Below are 12,179 nucleotides of genomic sequence, written 5' to 3'. Positions count from 1 at the left end.
CTTGGCAGTGCATTTGGGTCATAGTAGGCGCTTGGTCAAGGTCTGATTAATTAATTAAATCATCACTCTAAGTCTCAGGGCGCCTGGGTGGCTCAGCATCTGACTTCGGCTCAGGCTGACAGGGTGTGGAGCCTGCCTCGGATCCTCTGACTCCCTCTCTCTCTGCCCCTCCCCCATTGACTCTCATAAATAAATAAGTAAGTAAATAAATAAATAAATAAATAAATAAATAAATAAATTCGTTACTTTAAGTCTTGAGCTACTGCTGTTTCCCGTTCTGGCTCTTCTTCCTCTGTCAGCTCTTTGGTAACAACTTTGGTAACAACTTTGCTCACAGTCTGACTTTGCCCTTCCTTGTTTTTGCCACCACCCTCCTGAATATCTCTCAAATTCACTTACGCCTGTCCATCTCTCTACTGCTACTGCCCTAGCCCGAGTTACTATTATCCATCCCTCCACTGGGTCACTGCAGTAACCTCACAGCCTGTCCTTTCATACCTAATCCACTGTCTTCTAGTTTGCTCCTCTCCCCCAGGTTGAGTGATTGAGAACGCAAGTCTGATCGTGTCACCCTTGCTTATATACCTCTAGTGTAGATCAACCCAATTATCTTACAATAAAAACAAAAGCTCTGAGGGAACCCACCCCTTCCTGCCTCTTCAAATCCCCCCCTCCCCACCGCCATGCTCCACACCCCACCCCCCAACCCCAGAGTCACAGGCTTCCTTGCTTTAGGCTGTTGTCATAGGAGTCTTGTTTTTCCTTTTTGAACTTCCTACCCTCCTTTCTAGCACAGGGCTTTTGAATTTTAACATTCTGTTCCCTCTGATCCTTTGTCTCATCTTGGCCGAGTGGAACCCCAACTCACACTTAGAATTTTGGCTTGCTTTTCCTCCAGGAAGCCTTCCCTGGTTCCCTGTATGTATCATAGGCATATACAGTGGGGATTCTGCACCTTCATGGCGCATGGAATTATTGCAATTTATCATTTCCTTGTGTGGTATAGGCCTCTTTTACTAGCCTGAAAGTTCTACGAAGACATGAAAAGGCTCTTTTGGGCTCACCATTATGTCCTCAGGATGTAAGTACATGGCACACAGTAAATGTTCAACAAATGATTTTGGAGCGAATGAAAAAAATGAATTCTCTCAGCCACCGAGATTCAAAACCTTGACATAATCACTTGTTTCATTCCCTGTATCCAGGTCCCAACTTTTACAACTTCCAGTCTCCTTACACCTGGAAGGCGGGTTCCTCCCCATCCCCAATGCTCATGTGCCTATTAAATACCTAAAATATTGCCATATTCCCCTAGCTGATTTCCTTGTCTCTTTCTCTACCCATAATTTATCCTAGATGAGGTGGCACAATCTTCCTTAAAGACCATGTTTATCGTATTATATCCCAAGTCAAAAACCTATAGTGGTTCCTTATTATTACTTAAAATATGTATTTTGCTTGGATTCAAAGACCCCCACAGTCTGCCCTCAGATCTGTGGGACTATTTCCTACTTCCCCCTCCTTCCAAATGCCCCACTTTTGGAACCTTGCTGATATCCCAGAAACACATCCCCTGAATTCCAGCAACCAGTCCCAGGCCTGAGGCACTCTTTATACACGGTTCCGGTTCGTTTCTGCCCCCTCCATCAAACCCCATCTAGGCCCAGAGCCCCAGCTCCAGGTGTACCTGTGCAAAGCCTGGCCTGATTTCACCAGCTCTGCCCGTTCCGTCAGCTCTTCCTTTCTCCAGGCCCACAAGTTGCTCTGCCCTCTGCCTGGAACCATCTTTCCCGTCCTCTTGTCCTCAGTGCTTGCTCCTTGGACAGACCATCCCCGGTCATCCATTTCATCTAATGACATTCTCCCATCATTTACTCTCTAGCATGGTACTCAGCTTCTTTCCTTCATGGCCCTCAACACAATCTGTAATCAGTCTGTTGTTTTCTTACCATCTCTCTTCTCAGTTAGATGGTAGGCCTCACGAGATTTTCTGCCCTGTTCTCTGAAATATCCACTGCACCCAGTTCACTATTTTTTTGTTAGTGATTATATGTATTAATATTTTATATATTTTTCCAAACTATCAAATGTTTATTGTTTTCAAATACTATACCAAAAAAAAAAAAAAAAATAGTGTGCATTTCTTGATTAACAATCCAGAGATAGTAATTCCAAGTTAAAGGTGTTTTTTGGGGCACCTGGGTGGCTCAGTTGGTTGGGCGTCTGACTCTGGCTCAGGTCATGGTCTCACGGTTTGTGAGTTCAAGCCCCGCGTCAGGCTACGTGCTGACCTATCAGAGCCTGGAGCCTGCTTCAGATTCTGTGTGTGTCTCTCTCTCTGCCTCACCCCCACTTGCGTTCTGTCTGTCTGTCTCTCAAAAATGAACATTAAGGGGCACCTGGGTGGCTCAGTCGGTTGAGCGACCGACTTCAGCTCAGGTCATGATCTCACAGTTTGTGGTTCGAGCCCCACATCAGGCTCTGTGCTGACCACTCGCTCAGAGCCTGGAGCCTGCTTCAGATTCTGTGTCTACTTCTCTCTCTTCCCCTCCCCTTCTCATGCTTTGTCTCACTCTGTTTCTCAAAAATAAATAAATGTAAAAAAAAATTTTTTTAAATGAACATTAAAAAAAATTTTTTTTAAAAGGTGTTTTTCCTCTATTTCAATAGTTTCTTTGAGTTATACTAAGAGGATAATCGACTGAGCCCTCTCTTTCTTTGATTGCTTTAGCCTCATAAGCATGAGAATTCTTGCTTTATTTTCCATAAACTACAAAATTGAGGACATTCTTTTGAAAAAAAAAAGATACCTAAAAAGTAATAATTTCAGGGGCTATTTTCTTTTTTCACACTTCTTGAACCCTTTAAATATCAGATTTCACTCTGAAGGTGTTGTTTTCTTATAATGTCAAACACAAAATACAAGAGTGACCAGAACCTCGGCGGTGTTCTTAGAAATTGCCATGCTCCAAATTTCTTAAATATCTGTGAATTCATAATAGTACATCTTTCATAAATTCCATTTTGGATAATATTTCTAGATCCTTATGTTTATTTTTCTAAATTCATCTTCCCTCTACTTTTTACTACCCCTTTTAAGAGGCAGAGAGTACTTTAGGGGTGCCTAGGTGGCTCAGTTGGTTGAGCATCCGACTTTGGCTTAGGTCATGATCTCTCAGTTCATAGGTTCAAGCTCCACGTCGGGCTCTGTGCTGACAGCTCAGAGCCTGGAGCCTGTTGCAGAATCTGTGCCTCTCTCTCTGTCTCTGCCCCTCCCCCACTTGTGCTCTCTCTCAAAAATAAACATTAAAAAATGTAAAAAAAAATAAGAGGCAGGGTACTTTATTAACATTATGTTATGAATACATGTTTATAAAGGAATAATTCGTGGGGTGCCTGGATGGCTCAGTTGGTTAAGCATCTGACTCTTGGTTTCCACTCAGGTCATGGTCTCATGATTTGTGAGTTCCAGCCCTGCATCTGGCTCCGCGCTGACAGTGCAGAGCCTGCTTGGGATCCTTTCTCTCTCCCTCTCTCTCTCTGCCCCTTCCCGCTTGTGCTCTCTCTCTCTCAAAATAAAAAAGTGAACTTTAAAAAGAAATAAATGATTCGTCTTCCCTTTGAAGGGATCGCCATAACTGTCAACACATTTCATGTGTGCCCAGCCAGCCGGCCCTTCACCCTTGATAGTGCTCTCCGTTTCTCCTTATCGACCTCATCTTTCTGGTTAGAACAAATGAGATTTTAAGATGCTTGGTGGCAGCGATAATATCATCCTGCTGTGACCTCCACCTTATCTAGCATGGTGGTTACATACATAAGAAACACTTCATTAGAAATAAACTTGTCTTAATCCCCTACATTCTGGTGTTCGTGTGTCAAAAGATACAAAAGAAGCTGTTTATGGGATTCAAAAATATATGCTCTTATAAAAAACAATTAAAAGTTTATATATATATATAGTGTTGGCCTCAAAGAGGAAGTCTGCCCTCAGGTTCAGATAAGATCTTTGCGACATACAGCCTGATGGCGGCAATAGCAGTAATCGTTTCGTCATTTCTGAAAAGTAGTACTAAGTCACGGAAACAAATGAAAAGTTCAGTCTTACACGATTGGCGTCTTGTGACCGGACTTTTTCTTAGAAGGTAATGCCTTTACTCCCATGCTTTTAATCTAGATGAAATAATCATTCACCAAAAGAAAATGTCATCTAATTTTTAGTGGTTGCTATCCTTTTTTTTTTTTTTTTCTGTTTAATTTTATTTGGTGGGGGAAGGGTTGTATTTTGAGTAGCTGCAGTTAGTTGGTAGAATTTGTGGCAATCAGTAAGATTCTTCCCCGGGGCAAAATGTGGGAAAGTAGATAGCTGTTTCTATTTTAATTTATGCTCTGTCAAATGTTTGTTTGGAGTGTTGTTTTCAAATGGAAATGTGTTTCCTGCTTTTCTTGGCCTGGATCTGTAAGTAGTTATTTCCCCGCGGCACTGTGTGTGAGGGTTTTGTCTTTCAGGGTGGGGTGGCCCAAAATATTTTAAAGGTGGCAACAGGGACATTTCTTTGTGGATGGTGGTAAATTGAGAGCCATTCAAGTGAAGATTAAGATTTTACAGAATCCTACGGATCCGGATCCTCTCCCTCTCATCTCCCCAGTGGTAAGGTTCAGTATAAATCCCTAGGGGATCAGAGTCTTTTTAGGGCAGACACATTATTTCAATATTTCAAAAATACTCTGTACTAAATATTTTATGGTGCTCTACAAAAAGCACTGTTGACTTTTAAATTAGAAAAGGAGCAACAAATGCTAGAAAAATTGTTATCACCGGTGATTCTGCTGTAATAGTGGGCTTCCTATATCTCGTGTCTCAGAATTCTCACCAAATTTTCCTGTCGGCACTTTTCTTATTATCCTAGGTTACGTTATTTGGCCAATTGTAAGGCACTTAATGTTGCTGTTGCGGTTGTAACTGGTACATGGCGATGAGGTATCCTTCTCCCGACCCTCCCCATGTTCAAGGACTTGGAAATTCATTCATTTTTGAAAGCTGAACAATTAAACACAAATAATTGATGACATTTGTTGTCTAAATACATGACCTTAAAGTACACCAGGTATAAGGAGAGCCAAAAATTCTTGTCAGGGCATGTCTCAATATGAAGTAGAACTGTGGTCTTCTAAAATTGTTTTATTATTTTATATAAAGAAAAGTGGAAACCATTTTTATCAGCGAAGAAACTGGTTAAGCACACTATAGTACATAGCTGTAGCAGAAAGGCCTATCACCACTAAAAATGCTTATGGAGAGTTTTGAGTGGCATGGGAGGGATGTTTATGATTAAAAAAAAACTTAGTAAAAATAACAAAAAAGGAGACATGAAGAAGGCTCAACCAGATTTTAGGCAAATGCATGGAAGTATAACTAAAAAGAATACACTAAAATATTAATAATTGGTAGTGGGATTTGGGGTTATTTTACTCTGCTGCTTTTAGGTACTTTATCTTTTTAGTACAAATAAATAAAAGAGAAAATACAGAAAGTTTCACATAACAAGCAGAACCATAGCCTAGATAAGGACACTGACACACTTGGAAAGACAATATGTGGACAGAATAAAAGCTCTGATACAGCCTAGAGGAAGGACCTTGAAGAAAAAAATGGGTCCAAGCTTACCCAGCACCGCCAGGGAGGAGTGAGGCAAATACATCAGACCTATATGACGTTCAGTCTTAAAGTCATGCTTTCATCTTCTCCCATACTTAGTTCGATTCAACGTTTACCAAGAAAAACTGGTTTTAACGGACTTTCTTATATGTTCTGATAGAACACACTAGTGACACAACATGTTCCTTATGTCGTTTCAGTGTCTACATCAGTCTCCTGTGAGTTACTTGCTTGTGAGTCAGTTCTGGACCAATCAGCCTATTCTTGGCGCTCCGCTAAGATTAATTCCGGACGTGCAAAGCTGAGGACTAGTTGCTGAGGTGTGGTAACCATACCATATGAAGTCTGTGACCCCTGGCCTCACCAGAACACCCACCCTGACTTGCCTCTCTCTCATTGCTACTGCTCTGATATTAAAATCACACTCTCAGAGTTTGCCCCTTTGTTGCCTTTCCTTTCCAGGCTTTCTAAGAGGAATCTTTTTTATTCTCAGGGGAAGACGGCATGGGAGGAGGTCATTCCAAACCTGAATGCAACAACGGTAAGTCCAGGGCAGGAAGCGTTACCTGCCCCACTGCTGAGTTAATCTGGACTGGCATCACCACCATCAATTTTACCTTGATGCAGAATCTAATGACAGGAAGAGAGAAAAGGGGAACCAGAGAGAACAATCTGGTCCTCCCAATTTGAGTAAAGCATGTCTCTGTGCTCAGTACCAGACAGGCTGGGTAGTTTATGGCAATACACTTCCCTTCTCTTCCTGGTCCCCTATTTATGGTGCAGGCATTAACACCCTGCCCTGTCGCTGCCTTTGGCTAGTCACTGTTAAAAGCTGCCCTGCAAACAAAGGAACAAACTAAAATAGGTAGCAGTTTACAAGGCCAAGTTCCCCAAAACATTGGGAAATGCTAGTTCTGGGTTTTGCTTTTGGTTCTCTACTCCCTGGCCTTGAGATTGTTGGCTTAAGTCCCAGGGAGCATATCTCCTAGGGGTCCTATTAAATCTTTGAGGGGCCACAGGAGAGGTTTGTTTGTTTGTTTGTCAAAGGGACACATGGGACTACAAAAACGCTAGGCTTCTCTTTCATTGGTTTAGCTGATGGAGTTTTTTGTTTGTTTTTTTAATGTTTATTTTTGAGAGAGAGAAGGAGAGACAGCATGAGTGGCAGAGGGGCAGAGAGAGAGGGAGACAGAATCTGAAGCAGGCTCCAGGCTCCGAGCTGTCAGCACAGAGCCTGACGCGGGGCTCGAACTCACAAACTGTGAGTCATGACCAGAAGTCGGAGGCTTAACCAACTGAGCCACCCAGGTGCCCCTAAGCTGATTGTTTTTTAAGTTCCAGCTCTAATTTTCACATGAAAGGATCGAGGATCTAGGAAACACTGTTCTCTTCTTTTTTTTTTTTTTTTTTTTAAATGTTTATTTATTTTTGAGAGACAGGGAGAGAACATCAGCAGGGGAGGGGCAGAGAGATAGGGAGACACAGAATCCCAAGCAGGCTCTGCGCTCAGCCGGACGCGGGGCTCGAACTCCTGAACTGTGAGATCGTGACCTGAGCTGAAACCAAAAGTCGGACACTTAAGCCGCTCAGGCACCCCTCCCCTATTGCAGAGTGTAGCACCCCCAGCATTTATCTCCACGGGTTGCTTGCATAGGGAGGGGCGCCTGGGGACATTCATGAGACGGGACAGGGACACTAATCCCCTTTCTGTTCTCTCACAGACGAACAAAACACCAACACAGTAGCCCCAACACCTCCGTTCTCCTTCTGGGAGCGCACCAAGTAAGTGCTCCGCCCATTTCGTCTGGTACCCCAAGGCCCCGGATTTTGCGTTGCCAGCTTGGGAGGGTGACTTAGGAGGAACTTAGGAGGGCGGTCTGGGGAAAAGGGACCAGAAACAGCTGAAGAACTGAACTGGTTTTTTTTATTTTCAGAGTGTGGTTCTTAACCCCAGGTTGCCCAGGGAGGGGAGATCCCTCAAGAGATCCATGAATCCCCTCGGCGGATACATGAAATCTGCTCTGGGGGGGTACCTATGAAGATTTCAGGGAGGGAAGAGAGCCCACAGTTTTCACTGAGGCCTCAAATAGTTCTGGAACCCGAAAGCAAAATGCTGAAAAGCAGTGGGTAAGAGTGAAAGTCACCTAACCAACATGGCAGCTATTGCAGGGATTTATGCACGGGTGGGAAAGAGGACCTTCTGGCCTCTGGCAAAGGCCTTCAGAAGGTCCAGTGGTCCGTCTCCTCCCTTTCTTTGCCAAAACAGCATACAGTATTTGCTCTTGGCCTTTTTTGCCGGGGTCCTGATCACGCTGCTGCTGTTGGCCCTTATCTTCTTCATCATAAAGAGCTACAGGAAACGTAAGTGGTCTCTGAGAGACGGCACGGCTCTCACTGCCCAGCCGTTGAGAACAGACGTGGCTCTGAGGGGGAGTAGAACCCAGGGAGCTCACCCTGTCTGCACACTGAGGACCTGAATCCCCAAACTTCTCCACCTGCCCTCCCACCCTCCACGCTTCCCACCTCCAACACCCAGCCTTCACCCCAGCCTGCAGGGAAAGCCTTCCCATTCTTCCAGACCCCATTGCTGAGACTTGTCCCTCTCTCTCCTGGCACCTGAGGCAGGTCACTCTAGTCCCTGCGCCCTGGATCCTCCCTTCGATCCTCACTCTGGCCAAGATTCTCCGGCCAAGGTAAGATGACCACGTTGTTTCCGGGACCCTGGGCAAGTGCATCTTGGAAGGGTTCTTCTGATCTCTTTGGTCCTCTGTGACCACAGCTTCCAAATGGCTTCTAAAGAGACACCTTCCTCCAAATCCAACTCACTCACTCCTCTGCCTCCTCCTCCTTCCTCTGCAGCTTTCATCCCCAGAGGAAGCACTCACCTATGCTAGCATGACTTTCCAAATCGCAGAAGAAAAGAATCATTACCTGACTGAGAAACATTCTGCAGGCTTGGATCCGGTTGTCTACTCTCAGATCAAAGTGACAAACTCACCCGACCTTTCCAGTGAGGCTTGACGCCAGTCCCTCTTATCTCAGCTCCGTCTTTATATAATCACTTTCCCTTTGGACAAATTTGGGACCACAGCCTGACCAGACTACAGTGGAGTTGTTGGGGTGTGATCTGGCCATGTTAGCCAGCATGTTTGAAGACCAAGGGCCCATCTTTCCCTTGGCCTGAGAAAAGATTGCTGGCCCAGCCGCTTGAACGGACAGTCTGATAGCCCCTCAAGGGCTGAGACTGCCTCGCTCGTCCCCTTTCAACGAGTGTGGTAGTACAGAGCTCATGGCACAAAGAGTGTTCACTCAGGGCCGCTGATCAGTTTGGGAGAAGTCAACCAACTGGGCAAGTTAGCAAGAATTAAACAAATAAAAGCAAACCCCCTGCAAAGCCAGCCCCTCCTGCATCATGCATTTGTCTGTCCCCGTCACCTCCAAAGACGCAGAGCTCATGCACAGCCAGAAGCCTAACAGAGGTGACGGGACTCTAGATCAAGTTCAGGATTGATTGGGGCACAGGTCTCAAGCTCTGCACCAACTAGCTGCATTCTTTTGGGTAAGTGTGTGAAACTTTTTTTTTTTTTTTTTAAATGTTTATTTTTGAAAGGGAGAGAGACAGAGCGTGAGCAGGGGAGGGGCAGAGAGAGAGGGAGACACAGAATCCGAAGCAGGTTCCAAGCTCCGAGCTATTGGCACAGAGCCTGACCTGGGGCTCGAACTCATGAACCCTGAGATCATGACCTGAGCCCATGTCGGATGCTTAACGGACTGAGCCGCCCAAGTGCCCCAAGTGTGTTGTTAAACTTTTCAAAGCTTCAACTGCTTCATCTTGAAAACAGAATAATACTTACCTCTTAGTGTGAGAATAAGTGAGATGGCATCTACTTAGGTACTTCATACGTTCCAGTTTTACATAAATACAAAGTCCCTGTTGTGTAAAGTGCTATTCAAACCACCTTCTTGCTATAGCATAAAAGATATGCCAGGCAATATTACATGGAACTAAGGATTAAATGTTAACTCCCCTAAATCCTAATGGATAATCCCATATATAATCCCAGTAAAAATACCAATAAGATTATTTTTCACTCAGTGAGGTTCCTGTATAGATAATAAACAAGAAAGTAAATCCAGGAAAATCTATACAAAGAAGCAAATAAAGGTAATCTGGGAAGGCTAGTCCTCACAGCTAACTAAAAGTATTATTTTATCAAGCATGATGGACTAAAACATGTTCCTGGTTCATGAATAAACAAATGGGATAGAGTAAAAAGACTAAAAAAAGATCAAAATCCATGAAGAAATTTAGAGTATGACGAAGATAGCGTATCCAGTCATTTGGGGGAAATTGGTTAATTCATAAACGGTGTTTAGACAGGTAGGTAGCCATATGGATGAAAGTAAGACCAGAATCCACACCTCCCTTCTTAAATCATAATAAATTCAAGATACATAAAAAATTTAACTGTAAAAACATTATAAAAGTATTAGAAGAAGGGCGCCTAGGTGGCTTGGTCGGTTGAGGGTCCGACTCTTGATTTCAGCTCAGGACATGATCTCACGGTTCGTGGGCTCCGTGCTAACCGTGTGGAGGCTGCTTGGGATTCTCTCTCTCCCTCTCTTTGCTCCTCCCCTGCTTGCACACAGGCGCACACTCTCTCTCTCTCTCAAAATAAATAAACATTTTAAAAAATTAAATTAATAAATAAAAAATTTTAAAGTACTAGAAGAATATATAGGAGAATTTTTAAAACATAGTGGTGCATGCCTCAAATGTATGACCTGGAGCCAGTAAACCAGAAAAGACTGATTAACTGGGCTTACAAAATACTATTCAAAATGCCAAGCTTGGAAAATATTTGCAAAGCACCCTATAGCCAAAAGGCTAATTTTCTTATTATATTAAGAGCTCCGGAATATATTAGGGCTCCTAATATATTAAGTCAACAGGGAAGAAATCAGCAACTCAGTAGAAAATAGAAGACCAGGATAGGTCTGTTGGTCACAGAAAAGGAAATGTAGTGGCTTGTTTAAACATATGAAGAGGTACGCAAGTTTACTCGTAATGAGAGAAACAGTAGTTAAAACTACAATTAGATCTTTTCTGTCAGTGACGTTGGCGACCTTCAGAAAGTTTGCTAACAAACAGCTTGGGCAGGACTGTGGAGACCCAAGGCACACATACAATTGCTACGGAGGCAATTTGGCAAGAGCTGGTGACGTTTTAAAATCTGCTGCTGCGAAGCGGGTGATGGGCATTGAGCAGGGCACCTGTTGGGATGAGCACCGGGTGTTGTATGGAAACCAATCTGACAACAAATTTTATATTAAAAAAAAAATCTATTGCTGCGAACACATCCTATGGAAAGTCGCCTATGTAGTTGAAATCGCAGTTCATAAGATCGCCTAACACTTAGCAAGGCTTGTTATACTCGAAGTGTATTCTAAGTGTTCGGCACGTGTTCATGGAAGCCTCACAAAACACTAGGAGGTGACAGTTTTACTGTTCCCATTTTAGAACAGAAAGGGAGGCTCCGAGAGGCTCAGTAACTTGCCCGAGTTCACACTGCTAAGTAAGTAGGGGCGCTGAGGCTCACACCTACGGAGGCTGGCTCCGGAGTTTGCCCGTTTTTCCATTATCATCAATGATCTGAAATAGTGAGAGATGGAGAAAACCCTCAGTGTCTGTTGAAGAGGGGACTGGCTAATGGAGTACAACGTAGCCATTAAAAAGAAGGAAGCCACTCTATATTTGAAGAAAAAAAAGATTTCCAAGTTATGTTAGATGAAAAGTACCAGCTGCAGAACAGAATTCTGAATACACTCTATTCATGTCCAGTAGAGAACGTGTGTGTGTGTGTGTGTGTGTGTGTGTGTGTATGCACATGTGTGCCTGCACGGGTGCGCACCTGTATTTGTGCACATCTAGTCTCTGAAAGAAAACACCATGAACTGGTCTTAGTGATTGCTCCCCTGGGAGCTTGATAACTGAGGGACCGAGGGGTAAGGGTGGGAGGAGGTATTGTCCCTTAAAAGCCTTTCGGTAACTTTTTTTTTTAAATGTTTTTATTTATTTATTTATTTATTTATTTATTTATTTATTTATTTATTTTGCTTTTATTTATTTTTGAGAGAGAGAGAGAGAGACAGAGACAGAGACAGAGCATGAGCAGGGGAGGGGCAGAGAGAGGGAGACACAGAAGCCGAAGCAGACTCCAGGCTCCGAGCTTTCAGCACAGAGCCTGATGTGGGGCTTAAACCTTTGAACCTCGAGATCATGCCCTGAGCCGAAGTCGGACGCTTAACCGACTGAGCCACCCAGGTGCCCGATCCTTTCTGTGACTTTTGAAGTTCTTCATTTACCTTGATGAGGATCTTCAGGGGACCTGATACCCAGTGCTCCCATCTCCACCTGAATTCTGAACCAACTGAGAAACAAGAGGACTCAGCAGAGAAAGAACAAAGTACCACCTTTATTACAAACGTAGTGCTGGAGAACACAGAGAAAGTGTGTCGT

At 43.8% G+C, this 12,179-nt stretch overlaps 1 protein-coding gene across 6 annotated transcripts; it reads left to right on the top strand.

Annotated features, from left to right (window-relative positions):
- Positions 1–4,026: 4,026 nt before the first annotated feature.
- CUNH1orf162 (chromosome unknown C1orf162 homolog) lies at positions 4,027–9,053 on the top strand. Of its 6 annotated transcripts, none has more exons than XM_019457829.2 (8): positions 4,027–4,145; positions 4,510–4,651; positions 5,860–5,979; positions 6,153–6,200; positions 7,381–7,441; positions 7,926–8,020; positions 8,285–8,352; positions 8,519–9,053. In XM_019457829.2, the coding sequence occupies exons 4-8, from the start codon at positions 6,164–6,166 to the stop codon at positions 8,678–8,680; spliced, it is 423 nt and encodes a 140-aa protein (XP_019313374.1). In that variant the 5' UTR covers positions 4,027–4,145; positions 4,510–4,651; positions 5,860–5,979; positions 6,153–6,163; the 3' UTR covers positions 8,681–9,053. The 6 variants fall into 6 exon arrangements, with proteins under 6 accessions (XP_019313374.1, XP_019313375.1, XP_019313376.1 ...); XM_019457830.2 differs by having other exon boundaries at positions 6,122–6,200; XM_019457831.1 differs by lacking the exon at positions 4,510–4,651 and having other exon boundaries at positions 4,035–4,145.
- The last annotated feature ends 3,126 nt before the right edge of the window (positions 9,054–12,179 follow it).

Source organism: Panthera pardus, unplaced genomic scaffold, assembly GCF_024362965.1.
Source record: "Panthera pardus isolate Hobbes unplaced genomic scaffold, ASM2436296v1 HiC_scaffold_11, whole genome shotgun sequence".
Classification (NCBI taxonomy): domain Eukaryota; kingdom Metazoa; phylum Chordata; class Mammalia; order Carnivora; family Felidae; genus Panthera; species Panthera pardus.
Note: the sequence above shows the minus strand (reverse complement) of the source record. Positions and strands in the feature narration are given on the sequence as shown.

Coding starts and splice junctions, on each gene's coding strand:
- CUNH1orf162 (XM_019457829.2), top strand. CDS start 6,164: ATGGGAGGAGGTCATTCCAAACCTGAATGCAACAACG. Junction 6,201..7,380: donor CAAACCTGAATGCAACAACG/GTAAGTCCAGGG, acceptor GTTCTCTCACAG/ACGAACAAAACACCAACACA. Junction 8,353..8,518: donor GCCAAGATTCTCCGGCCAAG/GTAAGATGACCA, acceptor CTTCCTCTGCAG/CTTTCATCCCCAGAGGAAGC.